The sequence below is a fragment of the Coccomyxa subellipsoidea genome (assembly GCF_000258705.1).
Source record: "Coccomyxa subellipsoidea C-169, whole genome shotgun sequence".
Classification (NCBI taxonomy): Eukaryota; Viridiplantae; Chlorophyta; class Trebouxiophyceae; family Coccomyxaceae; genus Coccomyxa; species Coccomyxa subellipsoidea.
In genome coordinates, this window is record NW_005178041.1 from 1,003,486 (window position 1) to 1,021,763 (window position 18,278).

Sequence of the window (18,278 nt, forward strand, 5' to 3'; positions counted from 1 at the left end):
TTCATAACTCCAAAAGACCAAACTTACGGTCAAGAACTGAAAGAATGCCGATTGCTGCGCTTTTGCAGGAAGAAGAAGGGAGATCCGGCATGTACATAATAGCTGTACCGGGTGGTGCCCAATTAAATAAGGTAGGTTTCATCTTCTACTTACAAATCATGCTGCCGTAACAAAACTGACCCTGAGAAAGTGCTAAAGTGTTTGCTTGCATTTTCTAATGGGTGGCTAAGGTGTGCCCACCTTCCTCCACAGATGTGCCAACGGAATGCATAAGAACTCACCAAACAGCAGCCTCAGATCTGATGAGGCTCCTCTGGTGCCTTCTGCTGCTGGCTACCAGCCTGTATCGAGCTGAAGCTGAGCAGTCTGGCTGCCCTGAAACTGAGGCAGGCCAGCGAGTGGCCGAGGTTGCAGAGCTCTCAAGGATAGATGGAGAGACCCCTTACCTCTTCAGGAAGCAGGACAGGACGGCCTGTCCAGGGGGGGACGACAAAAGCTGCGCTTCCCCTCTGAGCTGGTACTGGAACAATTTCTGCTCCTTTGAGCAAAGCACGGGTGGAGGATGGGCGGCCTACATGATCTGCGACGAAGCCAGGCAGCAGTCAATCGTCAAATACTTGAGGGAGAGGGGCGTGGCCGGCTTTGAGGGGATCCTCAACTTTTCCCCCTGCGACCTGTGGCCCCTGATACGGTGAGCACCGCACAGCAGCAAGAGCCTTACCTGAAGACTGGCCCACTGAGCAAGCTTATATGTCCCCATGCAAAAGAAGCAATAGTATTCTTGCTGCACGTTACATGAATATTGTTGCCCACGATGCAGACTTACTGGTGGCAAGATCCCAAGCATTGCCTGGCCCCTGCATTGGCTTCCCATCACAACTCCACAAGGCAGCATATATGATGAGGCAAATAAACAAATCCCAGTTAGTAATCCGAAGCCTTGCATGTCAAGGCAGCATGTGTATGCAACGTGGCCCACATTGCCCCAAACCCTGAACCGATGTGTGATGCTGCAGGGGCAGGACGCTATGGATCGTGGGTGACTCGCACTCGTATGATCTGTTCCATGCGCTGGCGTGCTTCCTTGTGCAGCTGTACGACCACGATTACAGCCAGGAGTTCCCATACGCGCGAGAGGCCGAGGCCTTTGCACATCTGGAGCAGCATGTGGAGCACTACAAGCCGCCAGAGTGCCTGCCTCTGCTGGAGGGCACTATGCTCTGCCAAATAAGAGTCAACCGGGGACAGGTGTGCATGACCCAAGCTTTACACTTGCACACTCTCTCCCCTGGTATCCGGGCCTGCTGATACTCTGCACTTTGTTATCGTTGGAACCAGTCATTGCAGAGTCAACCGGGGACAGGCTCGCATGCCACGCCCCAAAGACCTGCACCTTTATCCATCTAGTACCCAACCCTGCAGCCCACAACCTCTGCTGATATTCTGCACTTTGATACTGTCGGTGCCTCCATCTGTGGGCTTTCTTCTGCGGCAGGTGCTTTTTCTGACCAGGGCAGCGGGGCACCGGCTCTTAATTAGACCTCAAGTGTTGGCCACGACTCATCTCTGACCATGCCTGATCTGTGGCTGCACAGATGGTGCGCGAGCACACGCTGCCGCTGCTGCAGCGCATGGCGCGGCCGACGGATATCGCGGTGGTCAACTTTGCGCACTGGCACAACGGCTGGGAGGGGCACGAGTACAGCGACCTGCTGCACGCGTTCAGGGACCATGTGACGGCACATGCCGACGAGCTGCCGCACATCGTGTGGAAACAGATGGTCCCCACGCACTACAAACACCTGCACGGCGCTTACAAGGTAGTCATGTGCACAGCCCGTCTATGTTGCGATTTCACCTGCAGGCTAGCGCCCAACTACGTTGCATGCTTCGGTGCCTCGCCAGAGAGCGAGAAAGCAAAATTTCATATCTTCCACAACCGACAAGGCTCATCAGATGCCTTGGGTGCCCGATCCCGTGTATACCCTTTGAAAAATTATGGCAACCAGCGCCAGATAACTGCCCGTTCGTTAGTTTGGATCCGAGGTTGAGCAATTCTCAAATCCTTGCAGGGAGGGACGCCCCCCTTTGAGTGTGCCCCACTGGGGGTGCAGCTGCAGCCGGATGGCAGCCTGGCCCCCACAGACGAGCTGAGTCAGCTGATGCTGGAGGGCGGCGCGCACAACAAGGCTGCGATGGAGGCCTTTGCCGGCACTGACATAATGATGACTCACTCCTGGAACGCCACTGCGGAGCTGTATGAGTACCATCGCGAGCTGGATGGGCGGGGGCACGAATGCGGTGGGTGCTCTTGGCCTCTCCTCATGCGTGGCTTCCAAAGTAGAAAGCGCAGCAGTGGTGCAAAAATGGCACAGTACACAAGGCTGTTTGCATGTGCAGAGCTGCCAGACAAGCAGATACAAACACAATTGCATATATCTGGTTGAAGTCGTGAAGCACCAAAGTGGGCTTCCTTCTGCGCTCTCACAGAAACTGTGTGATGGTGCAGGCCACTACTGCTTTCCTGGAGTGCCGGAGATGTGGATCTACTATGTCTATGAGGCGATTCGCGATGCATCCTGGAAGAATTTCTGAGAGGATATTATTTTAATTGAGTGAAGTGCTGGGAACGCTGTCCGTGCGTGGCCATGCATGGGTTTCTATTTTACTTTTACAACCTTAAAATAAACTCTTCTCTTATATTTTTATTGGAAGCTATCGACTCAAGCTGCCAAGCAGCTCGAGCTACAGATAGGGTGCACGTGCAATGAGTGGCTGCACGGCTGTGCAAGCAAAAGTTTCTGAGAGCAAGTGAAGTATACTAAAACTTGTAGGGTTGCATCCTTCATGCATGTGTGGAGGGACAGAGTTGGCTGAGGCTTTGGCAGAAGAGATACAGTATGTCAGGAAGTACTCAGAGCTCCTATATAATCAAGTTGGGGATGTCAGGTGGCACCGCCGGTGCTCCGACAGCCTGTGCGCTCTGAGATCAGAGGATCAGTAATACTTCAGATTAATGAAACCAATATGGACCCGGCTGGCGGGGGAGCGGTATAAATACTGAGTGCGCACTGCTAGCACTGTGCCCACGGTTTGGGTCTTGCTTGGATATGGCGAGTCCAACAAGGGGTAGGATTGTGCAACCTTCAACCGCAGCTTGTCTTCATGAAGACCTGATCAGGACGCACTTCCTCATGGCAGGAAAAGCATGCAATAGGAATACTAACAATAATGATAGAATTGGAGGACAATGAGGCGACGAAAAGAATAGTATTGTGGTGAGGCCGGTAGAGAGAATACGTTGCAGATGCTTCAGCAAGTAACCGTGGACTTGAAAGTACATTCTTGTAACATTAACAGCCCCATTCAAAATACATGCCAAGGGGCAGATATGACATGTACTTCCATGATTCAGACAGCAAGCTTGCTTCAGCCAGGAACTGGTCTTTCAACTCTCAGGCAATGATACAAAGGGACTTTTCTGCACTTTCACACATACCATATATCGTTGTCCAAATGCTACAAATATGTGGGAACAAGTGTCATGTCCATGGCGCTGTCAGAGTCGGTCTTTGCTTGGCTGAGGATCGCTAGATCCCGATCATCGCGCCGCAACACATCCTGTAGCTTTGCCAACGCATCTGCATGTCCCTTCAGGACCGTAAACACCTGTGAAGAATTTCCATGGCTTACATGCTATTATCACAAAGGGTAGCAGAATGTTCAGATGCCCCAGGACCTCCATGATGCAGCCCAATATGAGAGTGGTATGCTTGAAGACTCACCTGCTCGAGGCTGGCTGGATCTAACCGCGCCTCCAGCCCTGCCAGCTCTGCCCCTGACCCAGCCTTCCCGCCAGCCTGCATGCGCGCACCTGCCGCCAAGGCCTCCACCCGCTGCTCCAATCCACCTGTGCCAGAGTCCAACTTAGATCCACACTCACCCGTTTCAGATATTAAGAGGTGCTGACAACAAGGCAGAAGGGGTGGCAGATCACACACTCACACATGATGCAAGCTTCAACTGAATCCTCTCGGTGCTAACCAATGCCATATGGCTTTGGCACTGGGTGTGGCAATCTCGCAGTATTAGCATAGTAGTAGATGCAGTCATGTAAAGACGTCAGTGTATGTCCTGACTTGCGAAAGTCCTGGGTAAATTCACCTGAGGCGCCTGGCGCCACCTGGGCCTCCAGGTGGGACAGCTGGCGCGCCAGCTCAGCGGCAGCGCCCTTCTGCTGCGAGGACCAGAAGCCCATTGCTGACGCGAATCGCCCCTCCAAAAGATCCACCCTCCTCATCACCCGCAACAGCTGCAGGCTCAACTCCCTGTGGTTCTTCCTCACCTGCAACCCGCCCCACACACTCGTTTCATGCAACTGACAAGAGACATGCAACCTGTGCCAGGATGACCTTCAGCAGCAGCTGCCATCACAACGCTGACATGCAGAATGTCAGGAACTTTGGGACATTGTTGGACTGGGCCAGCTATCTTGTGTCACAAGAAAGGCGTCAATTGCAGTGTACAAGACTCGCAGAGCACACCTGCTCCACGCGCTCTTTGAGCACGGTGTCCTGTTTCCTGACCAGCTGCCGCGCTGCCTGGGCCGCTGCAGACAGCCTTTCTGTGTGCTCCCGGATCGCGGCATCCTGCAGCCCCAACCTCCAAACCTCAGGAACCCCTCTAGGAATTTCACAACATAACATACCCCGGTTCCCCACTTTCTGTGTTCTCAGCAGGTGAGAAACACGCCCCAAGGTTGCCCGTCATTGTTCAGCTGCTGCCGCCTCTCATGCACACTCACACTCATACCCTAGTCAACGAGCTGAGCATCATCATGACAACAAAGTATATGAACCTATGGAACGAACTTCGTGTACTTGGAGAACGCAAAAGGCAGGCAGCTTCCAAGAAAGCTGCACCTGGGCGTCCTTGCGGGCGAGGAGGTCTTTGGTGCCGTGCGCGAGCACCGGCCACAGGTGCTGCGCATTGCCGGGGCCGCCAGCGCGCTGCATGGCTTCGCGCCACCTCAGCTCATCCACCCCGGGAGGTTTCTGGCAGGCTGCGGGGTTGTCAACCACGTTGAGGAACAGGTGATGGAACCTGTACCGCGTGTTCCCTGGCGCTGCTGTGTAGGCCTCCCTGATCGCCTCCAGCTCCTTTATGGCCGCCAGGTCCGGCTGCGGTGGCAGCCCTGCACGGGGTGCGATCTGGTCAATTCACATATTACTGCCGCATGCTGCCATGTGCGCATGTATAGTGTGCCTTGACAAGTGGCCATGACAAACATGCAAAGCACATGCATGCCTGGATAGATGGCATGCATATGCTGGTAGATGCAGTCAATTTGGTAATGTCCATTGCTGTTCTGTAAACTACAGCTCAGCAGTCTGATACGAAGGAAGGAAAAGCATTGGGGGACCAGGGAGAACTGTTTTTCTTGTAGGTCCAGACCTGAGGCGAACGTTGCGGGAGCCATTTGTGTTTGTGGCTGCTGCGTCGGCTGGGCGCCAAAGAGGTTGGAGCCCCCGAACTGACTGGGGGCAGCTCCACCAAAGCCGCCAAAGGGGGATGGTGCGCTGGCGGGAGCGGCGAATGGGGCGGAGCCTGCATTGCTGAAGCTGAAAGGGGCTGCGCTAGCCGCTGCTGGACCTCCAAAAGCTGCACCGCTCATTCCCCCAAAACCGAAGGCTGAGCTGCTGGCTGCCCCAAACGCTGGTGTGGACGCGGCTCCGCCAAAGGCCGGAGTGCTGAAGCCAGAAAACAGCGACGAGTTTGCTACGGGCTGGCTCTGCAGAGGTGCGCTTGCGCTGGCAAAATTGAAAGCCGAAGAAGAGGCACCAAAAAGACCTGCAGAGACATGTGTCTGAATCATGGCTCATCTAGCTTTGGATGCGCATGCTCTCGGTGGTCTATTGTGGTATGAATTGACTTTTCACCTGGTGTGCCTGCTCCGAATACAGGATTTGATGCTCCAAACTGAGGGGTTGCTGGTGTGCTGGCTGCTCCAAAATTGAAGGCGGAAGCCTGAAGTAGTAAAGTGGTCAAATTAGAAATTTTGGGAAGCCAAACTGATACAGAAGCAAGTTGACACTCGAAATATTGGTGAAATGTGTGAAATGGTCGAAGACTTTACCGGCGTCGATGCTGGAGTTCCACCAAAGCTAAACGCCATGTTTGATTTTATCTTTGAACAAGTTGAATGAATTGTGAGCTACTGGCAGACACAGATATTCGTCATCAGTGGCCCACCATCACAACACTGATACGCTCAAGACAGACCAGAAATGAAGTTGCTTAAATCAATTTGCAGCGCTTATTGTAGCAGGATTGTGACATCTGATTAGAGCTGGACAAGTAAACATAATGGCTCCAGGATGATGCATTCCAAGTTGGCACGCCAGCATAGACAGGTCCATCACGCCCAGCGTCCATGTTTCCTTTGAAAGGAGGTAAATTCAGGCAATTGGTCGCCCGAAAACACCACCTGTCCCCAAAATTTACCAGTCTCGATGTAGTTGCTTCTTGCATGGGCGGTGCGGGCGGCATTGCAGCGCTGCACAGTGCTGGAGGGACTGTCCAGCTGCAAAGGATCTCGTTTGTACCTGCCCAGCACCCAGACACTGCTCCTCTACCCGAGGGCGTGGATATCATTCATCTGGGTGGTAGCAAAAAGGTAGTTGGCGACGCGTTTCTGCTGCAAGAAATCCATCCTTTGTGTTCCGGAAGGACTCAGCCACCACCGGAAGTGGTGGTGGTGGCTGCCGTGCTTTCGGAAGCATAACATCGGTTCTCCAGCAGTCTTAGTGGTTCACAGCAGCTGAGGGGTGTCAGAACATGTTGGCAAATTGTTGGCTGGGATTGTTTGGACAGAAGCTGCAATCGTCTTCATGGCTTGTCTGTGGTTTTTGGGCTGCTTCATTCAGCAACCAGTCCTCAGCGATGTTGCATCAAACTATTACGACCCCTTGAGTATTTCAGTAGCCATTGTGAAAGACACATGTCCAGATAGCGGACTCTTTCCTGACGTCAACTTTGGTGTGGTCTAGGTGTCTCCAGGAATGACGGCCAGCATAGAGCCAAGAAAGCCGGACACTGGGAGACGAAAGACCGAGATAAAGGAGCTCTTCAGGCAGGAGGATGTCAAACTCAATTGGAGCTCCGTGCGCAGAACGGTGGGGCCTGCAGCTCTCACCATACACACTGATCTGCTTGTAGGGTGTGAAATTACCTGTAACATACATCAGTATGTTCCACGTGCGACTGCAAGGCAAACAGCGCTCAAGTTTTTTGGGCCGGGACAGAATATGGTGGCAGGCAGGGTTGACAAGGGTTGATGGGCATCTGTGCAGGGAGCGGGGCTGGAGAACCTGGGCAACACATGCTTTCTGAACAGCGTGCTGCAGTGCCTGACGCACACGCCGCCCCTGGCAGAGGTGCTGCTCAGCAACCGGCCACTCGGCAGCGCAGCCGAGTGGGACTTTTTGCGCCTGACGCAGCTTCATGTGATGAGGGCCCTGCACAACCGCAGCCGGGTCATCTCCCCACGGCCGCACGCCAATGGGCTGCGGCGCATCTGCCGCAGGTGGGCACCCCTCGATTCAAACCGTAACTTTGGTTTTTCATGTGCTAATAGTAGCGATGAGAGGCTTTCAGTGTGGGAGTCGAAAGGAGACATGAATGATGATACTCAACTGTCCGGATCAGCCCTGCTGCTCGCAGCTTGGCTCCAAGATGACGGCAACAATGTCATAGTTACACTGACATGCTCCATTCGATCGCAGCCCCGTTGCCCGCAATTTCACTCATGTCATTGTATTGCACGCTTGCACTGCTTTGAGACATGCGCCATCATACTGACACCTGTCAAGCAACCATGACATGCAGTCTGTTCACAATAGTGTTGTTTAGAGCTGGCTTGAACGTGAAGAACTCCTCTTGGCACCTTGCGTTTGGCCTTGTATGGAAGTGCTCCTTGAAGCCTATGTGCCATAAATATGTTGATTTGTCAACAATCTTTGTTGTGATGGGCAGCAACACAAAATGTGTTGCTGCAGTTTCCGGAGGGGCAGGCAGGAGGATGCGCATGAGTATCTGGTGGCGTTGCTGGATGCCATGCACGAGGCTGCGCTGGCAGGGTACAACCCCAAGCCCTCCAGGGAAGTGGCTGAGACGTCCCTCATCTACCGCATCTTTGCCGGCCAGAGCCGCAGCCAGGCGTGTCCCCAGACCTCCCATTTTTCTCTTACCCATTGTAAACTAGCATATTCCGGCCATTCTTCCGGCTGAGAGCACAAAGTGTGTGATTCTTCTCCTGCATTGTCCTTCTGGCCAGCCACAAGGGCGTGCTTAGGCTAAGCATGATTGCTTGAGCTGATATCTCTGACACGGGCTGACGCGGGCCAATGTCAGCAGCATGGATATTTTACTTGGGAAGCACATGGTTGAGAGCCTTATGGAGATATAATAAGCCCCTGAATTGTCTGTGACACTTTGGTTATTCTCCACCTCGCTCTCTTATTTTCTACAAGGCATACCAGTGCCTGTGGTTGCCGCGCAGGTGAAGTGCTGCGAGTGCGGTTACGAGAGCAACACGATGGAGAGCTTCATGGACATTTGCCTCGACATTGGCCGCGCGGGCAGCCTGGCACACGCGCTGGAGCGCTACACCAAGCCGGAGATGCTGGACCGCGAGAACAAGTACAAGTGCCCCAAGCAGGGGCGCCTCGTGCGTGCGCGGAAGACCATCACCATCGAGCGCGTGCCCAACGTGCTCGTATTCCAGCTCAAGCGCTTCGAGTACTCCATGTACGGCTCCAAGATCGGCAAGAAGGTGCGCCTCCCTGCGCCTCTCATGCACTTCTTTTGGTACCCATCAAGACTCCTCTACCAGGCATGCTGGTGTGATTTATAGTCCATTGCTGCCAGCAAAGTATTGCTCTACTTGCACTTCTCTCTTCACTTTCTTGCATGATATGTGCAGGACAGTGTTATTTTTTCCAAGCTTTGTTCTGCTATGGATCCAGCCTGTGCCCACTTCAAGGAGAGGAGTTCTGAATCTTCTGATGGTGGGCTTGCAGGTTGACTTTTACACGCACCTGGACATGGCGCCCTACATGAGCAACCGGCGGGCGGGCCCCCAGATGTACGAGCTGTTTGGGGTGCTGGTGCACGCGGGCCACTCCGTGCACAGCGGCCACTACTTCTGCTTCGTGCGTGCCCCCAACGGCCTCTGGCACCGCATGGACGACGTGCAGGTCTCCCAGGTACGCACAAGCAACCTTCCTACCGCATTTTAGCCTCCTTCAGACTCACTGTGAGCAAATTTGCCTTCACCTTTGGCTCTTCCCAAGACAGCCTCTAAGTGTCTGTGTGCATTGCTACAAAGTGCATCTCTGTGTATGGCTAGAAGACCAAAAAGATCCATTAATGGGCATCCTGCTGTGTAATATCCATAGCGGTGCAGTGCAATTCTGGGTCATTCACTGTCATGTGCTGAAATGGTCGGGCTTTTCAACTGTCCTGGCAGGTGAGCGAGCGCGTGGTGCTGGGCCAGAAGGCGTATATCCTGTTCTACATCCGCTCAGCCACCAACAACGGCCGGTCCGCATCCGCGCCGCCCCCTCCGCGGCCAGAGCCAGCCCCGGCCCCGGCCGCCGACGCGGCCATGCGCGCATGCAACAGCGTGCCGCAGCCGCGCCGCCCCGCTGGGCCCGCGCTAGCAGCCGAGGACGGCCCGGCTGAGCGGCCAGCGGTGAAGCGCAAGCTTAGCTCTGCCTTCCCGGCTTTAGATGCGGCGGCGGAGGAGAGGGCGGCCGCGGCAAGTCATGCCGCCACACCACAGGTAATACTCCAAGCAATTATGGAGGGTATTGACGGGGAGTTACCTTAAGTATTCCTCTGGGAGTGCACGGCCCTCAGAAGACCTGTGAGTGGAGCTGCTGTTTTTACGTGACATGCAAGCAGGGATGCTAAGAGACATTGCTGGCTGTTGTACACTCACTTTGTGCAAATTGCAGTCTCCTGACCATTGCGTCACCTGCAATGTGTCTGTGTTGGCTTGTCTTAATACGTGTCTGGCAGAGATTGCTGGTTTAAGTTGTTCATAGGAGTCGCTGAAAAGTCAGGGCTGGATGTGCACACAGGGGAAGCCACGGGGAGTGCTGGGCAAGATGGAGAAGGCAGCCATGAGCGCTCCTGCTGATGTGAGGAGGGGTGCTGAGGAGGACACTGGGAAAGCCTCGCATGCCGAGGCCTCTGTGTCGCCCTTTGCCAGCTTCAAGGTGAGCAGCTGTCAAACCTCTTTTTTAAGACTGGGATCTCAGGCAATATTGCTCGAATATGGCACCAGGACACGAAGCTTATGACTGCAAGAGGGTATTTTGAATGTGGCTTCCATTGTTTCTGCTGTGCTGTGGTGGCAATTGGGTTGTTGCGTGAGATTCATGACCATTCCAGCCTGGCCATGTTTGCAGGCAGAAGAGGTCAAGCCATCGCTGCCAGGCCTTGTGGACGGAGCAAAGCCTTCCACCTCTGCGAAGCTCAAGTGCGGCTCTTTGGGTATCAATGTGTGGCAATTGCTGTGGAGAGGGATGATGAAACGCACTGGGCACTGAGCCTCGGCTCTGAGCGATGCGCATTAGGGCCTAGAAAACCCGTTAGCTGACCTCTCGTGATCATGGCTGGAAGCAGCATCATTTACTGCATGCTATCATCTGTCTGTCTTGTTTTGATCATACGATCTGGACTGGATGATATTGATGCTGAATTTTCGCCAGTGAGCTTAGCTCATCTGCTCAGCATGCCATGACAGCATCCTAAACATTCGCTATATTAGTTTGCGCGTGCTAAGCATGTGGGTTTCGCTGCAGACCGCGGCCGAGTATCATCCTGCCACTGAAGCCGGGGCTGGCCGCTTCGCCTGCCACGCGCAGAGTGAGGCGCCTTCAAGAGGCTGTCAGCCTGCAATTCCGGCGCAAACACTCCAACGGACTCTCATCCCTTGACGGCCTCTCCTGCCATTCCGGCGCCGCCCGGGCCTCAAAATTGCGGCCGGCCGCGGCCGAGCGCGCGCACCTACCCAATGGCGGCCCCTCCTCCCGGCCGCCCGGCAGCTCCCCGGCCGGCAGCGCGTCCGGCACAGACAGCGACGGCGCAGCTCCGCACTTACGCTCATCCAAGCGGCGGCGCATGACCAGGCAGCAGCAGGAGGCAGAGGGCGGCAAGAGCAACGGGGCTCTGCCGGCGCCAGACCTGTCAGCTGTGCCCTGTGCTGCAAGGCCTTCGGCGGGGCAGCGGGACAAGCAGGAGAAGGGTTCAGAGCAGCAGCGAAGTGCACGTTCTCAGCAGGAGCCGAGCATGGCGGAGACGTCCGACACAGACAGTGCAGGTGAGGTCTTGTCTGCCCTTAGGCCAATCTTGCATGGAGTGGTTTCAACATAAATATTCCTGCCATGCATTTGTAACGGACCCATACGCGGAGGTCATGCATGTCATCTGTAAATGTGTCTGGAAGGCTGGAGTTGAATCTCTTCATTGATGCGCAGGTGGAACGCCTCCGCCTGGCAGGAACAACGATCTGTTTGGGCTGGGCACAAAGCAGCAAACAACACCTGTCAGCCAGCCAGAAGAGGCGCCCGTAGCAGCAGTCGGCAACGGCCCCGGCAAGGGATCGGCTGCCGGCAGAAGCGTGCACACCTCCAGTGACCCGGCAGAAGTGCGTGCATTCCTGCAGGGCAGCGCTGGCGCGAGCGGCCTGAACGTGTCCAGCTGGGACACTGTCGATGAGGAGGTAGTGAAGCGCGCCGAAGCCTTCTCCAGGTGACTGCCCCCTCCCGGCTTCCAGTGTCCTTGCAGAGTCCTTTCTGTGGCCGCCGACTCAGTCTCCAGTCTCCAGGCCGGTTAACCAATACCTCACTCTACATGCCTGTTATTCTGGATATCAGGCATCAGTCACTTGTAGGCGATGCCTTGCATTACAAGGATGTCAGGCATCACGTGATCCATAGGTGGTGCAGTTCATCGCCTGGCATGGAGAGTAGGGATACTTAGTAAGGCAAGCCTTGGAGAATGGCCATAGATTGCATCATTTTGCGGGGAATGCAGAGAGTGTGGTTGGTGCGCCGGCCTGACTTGTAGGCATTGGTTCTGTGTGCAGGAAATCGGGGCCGAAGAGGGCCAGGCGCGACGAGTGGGACGCAGAGTACGACAGGGGGAAGCAGAAGAAGGTGCGCAACCGGGCGCCGGACGAGTGGGAGGGCGGCAACCAGTTCCAGCAGTTCTCCAACAGCCGGCACCAGCAGAGCGGCCGCGGCGGCGGCGGCAGAGGCGGCAGAGGAAAGCCACAGGGAAGCTGGGGCCGCGGGGGCGGCCGCGGCGGCGGTAGGGGGCGATCCTCCCAGCGCGGAGGCGGCCGGGACCGCGGCCGCGGCCGCGGCCGAGGCAGGCACTAGATTGTGTGACTGTGAACAGCAGCTAGAGCGCGCGTGGATGGAAGTATCCTCACTGCTCCAACAGGTCATCCTGTGATCCGGTCAGTACAAAGTGTGGCAAGAGGGATTTTGTTCATGCTCTAAGTTGTAGCTTATGTTGTAGCGATACAGATGCCATGGGTCTGAGACGTCGAGGTTATCGCTGTGCAGGCACACTGGGTGATATCCAAAGGCAATGTTATCGTCAATATTTTGCCTGTGTCTATTCTTTGCAGTGGCTTTGAGCTGAATATGCTCGGACACTCGACATGTATTTATGGCCTATTACATGTTTGCCTCTGCAGTCTCAACTATTCCCCAACAAGGGTAAGGGCAAGCACAGTTTGTGGCTGAGCTGTAATCAACATTTGGGACTTTGAATACGCATTGGACAGTACGAAGTTGACGATTTTAATACGTTTCTTTCATTCAGCTAGTATAACTTCGTTCACATTGAGCGCACTGCCTTAGATTGTTATCTCATTCTTGCGGGTGCGAACATGCAGTATTGCAATTTACAAAATCAGCCTGATGCCCATTGCATGCTGACTGGCCCTCCTTGCAGAGAGGAATGCGATCAGGGTGCGCTACACTATTTCCACCCACAGTTGTTTGAGGTAGCACTACCTAGGTACTCAGAATTCTTCTGACATAAATTGTGATCCAACAAGGAATATAGACAGAGGACTACAGATTGCGACGTGTCCGGACAAAGTGGTGATAGTCAGGAATTTGCATGACTCAAGACTTCAGCAGCCGACGCCACCCTTACTTCAGTGCAAAGAATTAGTTGAGTGCGCAGTGCATTGCTAGTGCACCCATCTGCGACCGTGACATGTAGCTCCAGATTGAAGCTCCCTTTACTACCCTCACGCGCCTACAGAAACACCAGTTGCCTATTCACTATGATCCAAATTGACGAGCAGGCAGTTGTGACGACAGACTTTGTGATAGTGGGCGCACCAAACAAATGACACATGACACATTAACCTGCGAACAAGCATGCCAAGGACCGCAGCAAAATCCAGAAGCAATGCTGCAGCGGCTGTTCTTATGATGCTTTACATTTGTCATTCTGAGTGAATGTGACAAGAATGACGCTCACCAGCAGCGCTGACAGGGAGAGCTCTGGGCCGCGGTTCCACAAGGGGCATTCGACACAAGGGGCAGCTGGCAGCGCTGCCTGGCAGCACAACGATGCGCTTGTAGCACTGCTCGCACGTCCCATGCCGGCAGCTGAACAGCCTCCACTGCGCGTTGCGCGTCACCTTGTCCCAGCACACCTGCAGACAACTCATCTCAACTCAGCACAGATGCAACATTCATGCGTGCACCAATACGCCAGCTGTCAGTACTTGCAGTTGCCTGTTGCTAAGTGGCGCTGTGCAGATGCTCAGCGGAGAAGTCAGGGACAGTGCTCACAATTGCGTACTCCAAATGAAAGCAAGTGCTTGGCAACGTACCGGGCACTCTCTTGACTGCCCCTCCATATCCACTGACTGCTCCACAGTCTTCTTGGGGACCATCTCAATTGCTGCGTGAGGCAAAGAGGAGCAGCTCAGCAATACACACAGCACGTCACAACACACATGTATCATGTCCGCTCTGAACCGGGCACATATCATGGGTGGACAAAGCATCAAAAATGAAGGAGTCACCTCTTCGTGTTGCTGCATCTGCAGCCATCAATCTAGCGCGCTGTCGCATCACCCTGCAATCAATATGCCCAAAGGATAATAAAGAAGGGAACAACATTGTGAAGCACATGCAGTGAAGACGAGTGTTAAAAGGTTGTCACTGCAAAGTCACAACAAGAGGAGTCCGCCAGGACAGGTTGAATATGAGTAGCTCACCTGGCAGCGTAAAAGAATGCAAACCCGAGGCAGAAGACGAATGCAATGACAACCGACGACACGGTGACAATGATGAAACAATAGTTCCCCTTGCCCTTGCAGATGGCAAGGCCCGTCGAAGGGCAGCAGTCGCTCTGTGCACCACAGCAGCATCCAGTGTTCGTCCCCGCCGGAGTGGTGAATGGGGTGTACGTGGCGTTGTAGCAACAGCACTGCACCTGCAATACGAAATTCTTCCAAATTCAAGCAAATCTTCTCACAAATGACATGCAGCCACATCTTGTGTGAGAATCCCGGCACTTCAAGCGTAGGTACAGTACACGCAACGGACGGCTTTGTTTGCGCAGCTGGCTTTTTGGAGTGAGCCCTTGCAAAACACTGGGAGCTGTATCTCTGTTGCTCGACAAGCATGACCCACCAGGGTGGTTGCAGATCACGGCACAACATGCATGAGGAACGACAAGCACACACCGTGGCGGTGGGCGGGGGGACAATAAATGGCGGGATGGGCGCGTCGGGGAGGTCTGACGACAGCAGCAGCGGCCCGGAGCTGCTATTCCCCGCTATGGACTTGTTGCCCAGCACAAGCAGGCCTGGGAAGGCACTCGGAGCCTTGCCCGGCGAGCCGGCCCCAGGCGGCATGGCCATCCCGGGAGCCGGCAGAACCTCGGCCACCGGGAAAAAGTAGCCGGGTGCGAGGGTCACGCCAGATGCGTTTGCGGGGGCCGGAGCCAGCGCCGGGGCCTGCAGCAGCCGCCTGTCCCGGGTGCGCTGCATTGCCCTGCGATTGAGCACCTGCATGCATGGACAAAGGCTTTGTCACAAAGCTGACCTCAGCCATGACGATGCAAGCTGGTATGCCGGCATGTGTGGGTCGTTGGGCAGATTCAGCAGGGAGCATTGCATGAGAGCCAAGCTCTAGGCCACCGACTTGTTCAGAAACTCGGGCTATGCACGCTGCTAAGCTTCCTCAACGGCAGGCTGAGGACTGACCTGGACAGACAGGGAAGTATTGCTGGGGCAGCTGCTTCGCACGACCAGCAAGGCCACCCCCGGGTCTGGCAGGGGGACTCCATCCGTGGTGCCATGCGCTAAAAAGCTGAGGGCACTGGCGGGCTCTGACAGCTGCTGCACCTCGCACTGCTCCTCATAGCGGAGGGCTGCCAATGCCTTCGCTGCCCCTTCCTGCGTCTGCTGCTCAAGCCTCACCCTGCGCAGGAGACAATGACACTGAGCCATGGGGAGCTTGTCACTGTTCTGTGAGCCTTGCGAAGAATGGTGCAATATTGGAAGCAGATCAGGCAAGGAAGGATAGGTCAGGAGGCTATAAGTAGGCACCTCAAGGCTTGGCCAGAGCAATGCACTGCTGCTGTCCTGAACTGTAAGTCGCTGAGCTTACTGTCCAGATCGATGGCCAGGGCGCTGCATCCAGAAATTGACACTGCCAGGGGTACATTGTACCTGCATTTACCGTTTTACTGAACAAGTACATCCATGGGCTGCATATTGTTCGACCGTAGAGTGCATCTAGCGCAAGATCTCGCACGATGCTGAGCATCAGCCGCCCAAAATATCATATAACTACCAGAGATGACTACCAAGCTGCTGGTTATAACGACTAGTAAGTGTGCAAGTGCTGTGCGGAGATCCTACCGATTTCCACTCCGAAAGTTTGATAAGCTGTCGATCTGTGATAAGTGGAAGCAGTAGCTAGAATGTATGAGAATCAGCAACCCAACACCACATAATGTCCTCATTGCTCGTCATGCTGTCCTTCGGGGTTCCACAATGTGTGGGTTGATCTATGTCTTGATCCCATGATATCTCGCATTACTAGTTACAAAAAGATATTCACAACTATTCAATCTCCTTGTCTCAACCACAAGAAAGCACTACGATTGTTTTCCAAGGAGACAATTATATATATCAAACACCCCTTCAACAGATAACTCAGGGGTTATTGTGCTGCCTTCTCCTGTCAATCCAACTTGCAACATGAATAAACAACACGTACAGATTGCTCTGCTACAGTGCCACTCCACACAGACGCCGCAGCTCCTCTTCGTTTGTGCAATTGTATCCATCCACGTAAGCCCTTGCTAGCCTCCCTGTCCATGACACAGCGGGTGGTTCAAATCACACACCAGCATGCCCACAGAGACAACAAAGCAATCATTGCAGAGTGATGCTCTCTAACAGGGAAAAAATGCGCCTCACCTGCAGTGCTGAAGTCTTCAAAGTGATCAGTGGAGCTTTCCTCGCCCTTTGTGTCCCGAACATCCATCTCTCTTGCCTCCTGAAAAGCCATTCAACAAGCTCTCAGCACAGCGCATCACCATGGATTATTGCAGAACCGTCTTTGCTACACAATGGAACAAAGGCTTGGCAAAAGAGATGCATGCACATCTGGGATTCTCCCACCTCGGCCCAGGTCATCATCCTGGTGAAGCAGCGTCCACTGATGGGGCACACAGGCAGCTCAGAGCTCAGGTCCATGAAGCGCTCAGTGCAGGCGTCACCGCACAGATGCGCCCAGCCGCATTGCTCGCACACGAACACATTGTTACCCAGCTTGCTGCACCATGCAAACACCCATTCAGCATTCCCACTTTTGCCTATCTCACCTACACCTGAAGACAAGCATGCCATGTTGTATATGACATGACATATGTCTTGCAAGAAACAAAACACTGCGCATGGCTGGCACCTGTAAGAGCAGCGGCCTTGGCAGGTGTGATGCGCAGGCGCAGTCGCTGGCAAGCCCCGCGCTCGCCGCCATGCCACCACTTGACCCGTGTACTGCGCGCTCACAAGCGGCAGATCCTCTGGGTGCTGCAACCCCAAGCTCAAAGAGCGCTTGGCTGCTGTCATCTTCAGGAGTGCACACAATTTTTATTCAGCATGGCCCAGTCTGCAATGTGTAATCAAGAGAAGCAAAGTGTGCAAGAATAGAAGCAGTGTTGCAGAACCGTAGGCAGCATGTGCAGGTGGTCAGCCTTCACACACAAAAATGAGTACCTGGGCATAGAAAGGCCGCATCAACTCGGACACCGAGCCACAGACTTCCTGCAGCTCCAGTGCGTCTCTTTCCATGTACCGCTCCCTCCATGTGGGAGGCCGCTCCCACTCCTTAGCATTGTCAAGTTCGTCCCCGATGGGACCCCACCTGCAACACCGTCATTTAGGTCAAGGCATGACTCAGCATGCTCAATATCGGATTCGCCAAAGGAGCCACACAGTACTGAAGAAGTGGCGATGTCCCGCCTCACCTGGCCAGAAAGAGCCTCCGCCATAGCATGCCGCTGCTAGTGGCATTTTGCAGATATCTGCAGGCCTGAGCTGTGCACGTGAGATCATCAGCTGACAGGAAGCTCAGGATCCTGAACAGAATCTCTGCTGGTACTGTTTTGAGGATGCCTGGGATGCTATGAAGTTCCTGCACAGCATGCACAGGCCCTTCTAGCTGTTCATTTCTGGGCTGGTTGACGGTGACGCGGCCAGGCAAGCGTCTTTGCTTTTTTGGCTCTGGAGGTAAATCAGCATCGAGCTCCTGTACATCGCACAGAAGAGACTGTCACATTAGATCAATCATGATGATATGATCTGGACATTATAAAGAAGAGGATGTCCACATCTGGTCAGAGAGCTACGATTCTGCACATTTCTCTTGCATATGCCCATTGCTTTTTCACAAGAGTGGCGTATGGCGTGATCTTTTATTTGGATAGTATTCATTCACACCTGAGAAGCTGAGGAAGCTGCAGGTAAGTTGCCAGGAGGCTCTGAATCGTCTGAGTCTAACGCAAGCAGCAATTCGTGATCCAGGTCATCACTGCCCTGTGCGATAGGAGAAGAGGGAAGTTTCGCTCCGTGTTTGGCCATGATGCTCCAGTTGCCGGTTATATATTCGGAAAATTTGTAGAGGTAGGAGCTTGAAGATATTAGGGCCTGCCGA

General features: G+C 54.2%; 4 protein-coding genes across 4 annotated transcripts; 2 read left to right on the forward strand and 2 right to left on the reverse strand.

Moving 5' to 3' along the window:
• Nucleotides 1-302: 302 nt before the first annotated feature.
• COCSUDRAFT_39520 (hypothetical protein) lies at nt 303-2,595 on the forward strand (the record flags this gene model as incomplete). The annotated part of the gene is made up of 5 exons (XM_005650904.1): nt 303-691; nt 1,017-1,248; nt 1,596-1,820; nt 2,073-2,301; nt 2,510-2,595. 5 exons carry the CDS (start codon nt 303-305, stop codon nt 2,593-2,595), a joined length of 1,161 nt encoding a protein of 386 aa, XP_005650961.1.
• A 924-nt stretch (nt 2,596-3,519) lies between these two features.
• Nucleotides 3,520-6,175, reverse strand: COCSUDRAFT_39521 (hypothetical protein; the record flags this gene model as incomplete). The annotated part of the gene is made up of 8 exons (XM_005650905.1): nt 3,520-3,669; nt 3,786-3,910; nt 4,165-4,345; nt 4,545-4,649; nt 4,923-5,194; nt 5,455-5,850; nt 5,940-6,027; nt 6,137-6,175. The coding sequence occupies 8 exons, from the start codon at nt 6,173-6,175 to the stop codon at nt 3,520-3,522; spliced, it is 1,356 nt and encodes a 451-aa protein (XP_005650962.1).
• An 886-nt stretch (nt 6,176-7,061) lies between these two features.
• On the forward strand, nt 7,062-12,452 carry COCSUDRAFT_39522 (cysteine proteinase; the record flags this gene model as incomplete). Its single annotated transcript, XM_005650906.1, has 11 exons — nt 7,062-7,175; nt 7,353-7,585; nt 8,058-8,163; nt 8,561-8,833; nt 9,081-9,266; nt 9,530-9,844; nt 10,146-10,283; nt 10,476-10,546; nt 10,872-11,389; nt 11,547-11,820; nt 12,158-12,452. 11 exons carry the CDS (start codon nt 7,062-7,064, stop codon nt 12,450-12,452), a joined length of 2,523 nt encoding a protein of 840 aa, XP_005650963.1.
• Nucleotides 12,453-13,455: 1,003 nt separating this feature from the next.
• On the reverse strand, nt 13,456-17,621 carry COCSUDRAFT_39523 (hypothetical protein; the record flags this gene model as incomplete). The annotated part of the gene is made up of 12 exons (XM_005650907.1): nt 13,456-13,460; nt 13,576-13,753; nt 13,934-14,027; nt 14,324-14,541; nt 14,795-15,118; nt 15,317-15,533; nt 16,353-16,431; nt 16,541-16,619; nt 16,745-16,898; nt 17,031-17,194; nt 17,342-17,489; nt 17,593-17,621. 12 exons carry the CDS (start codon nt 17,619-17,621, stop codon nt 13,456-13,458), a joined length of 1,689 nt encoding a protein of 562 aa, XP_005650964.1.
• Between the last annotated feature and the right edge of the window lie 657 nt (nt 17,622-18,278).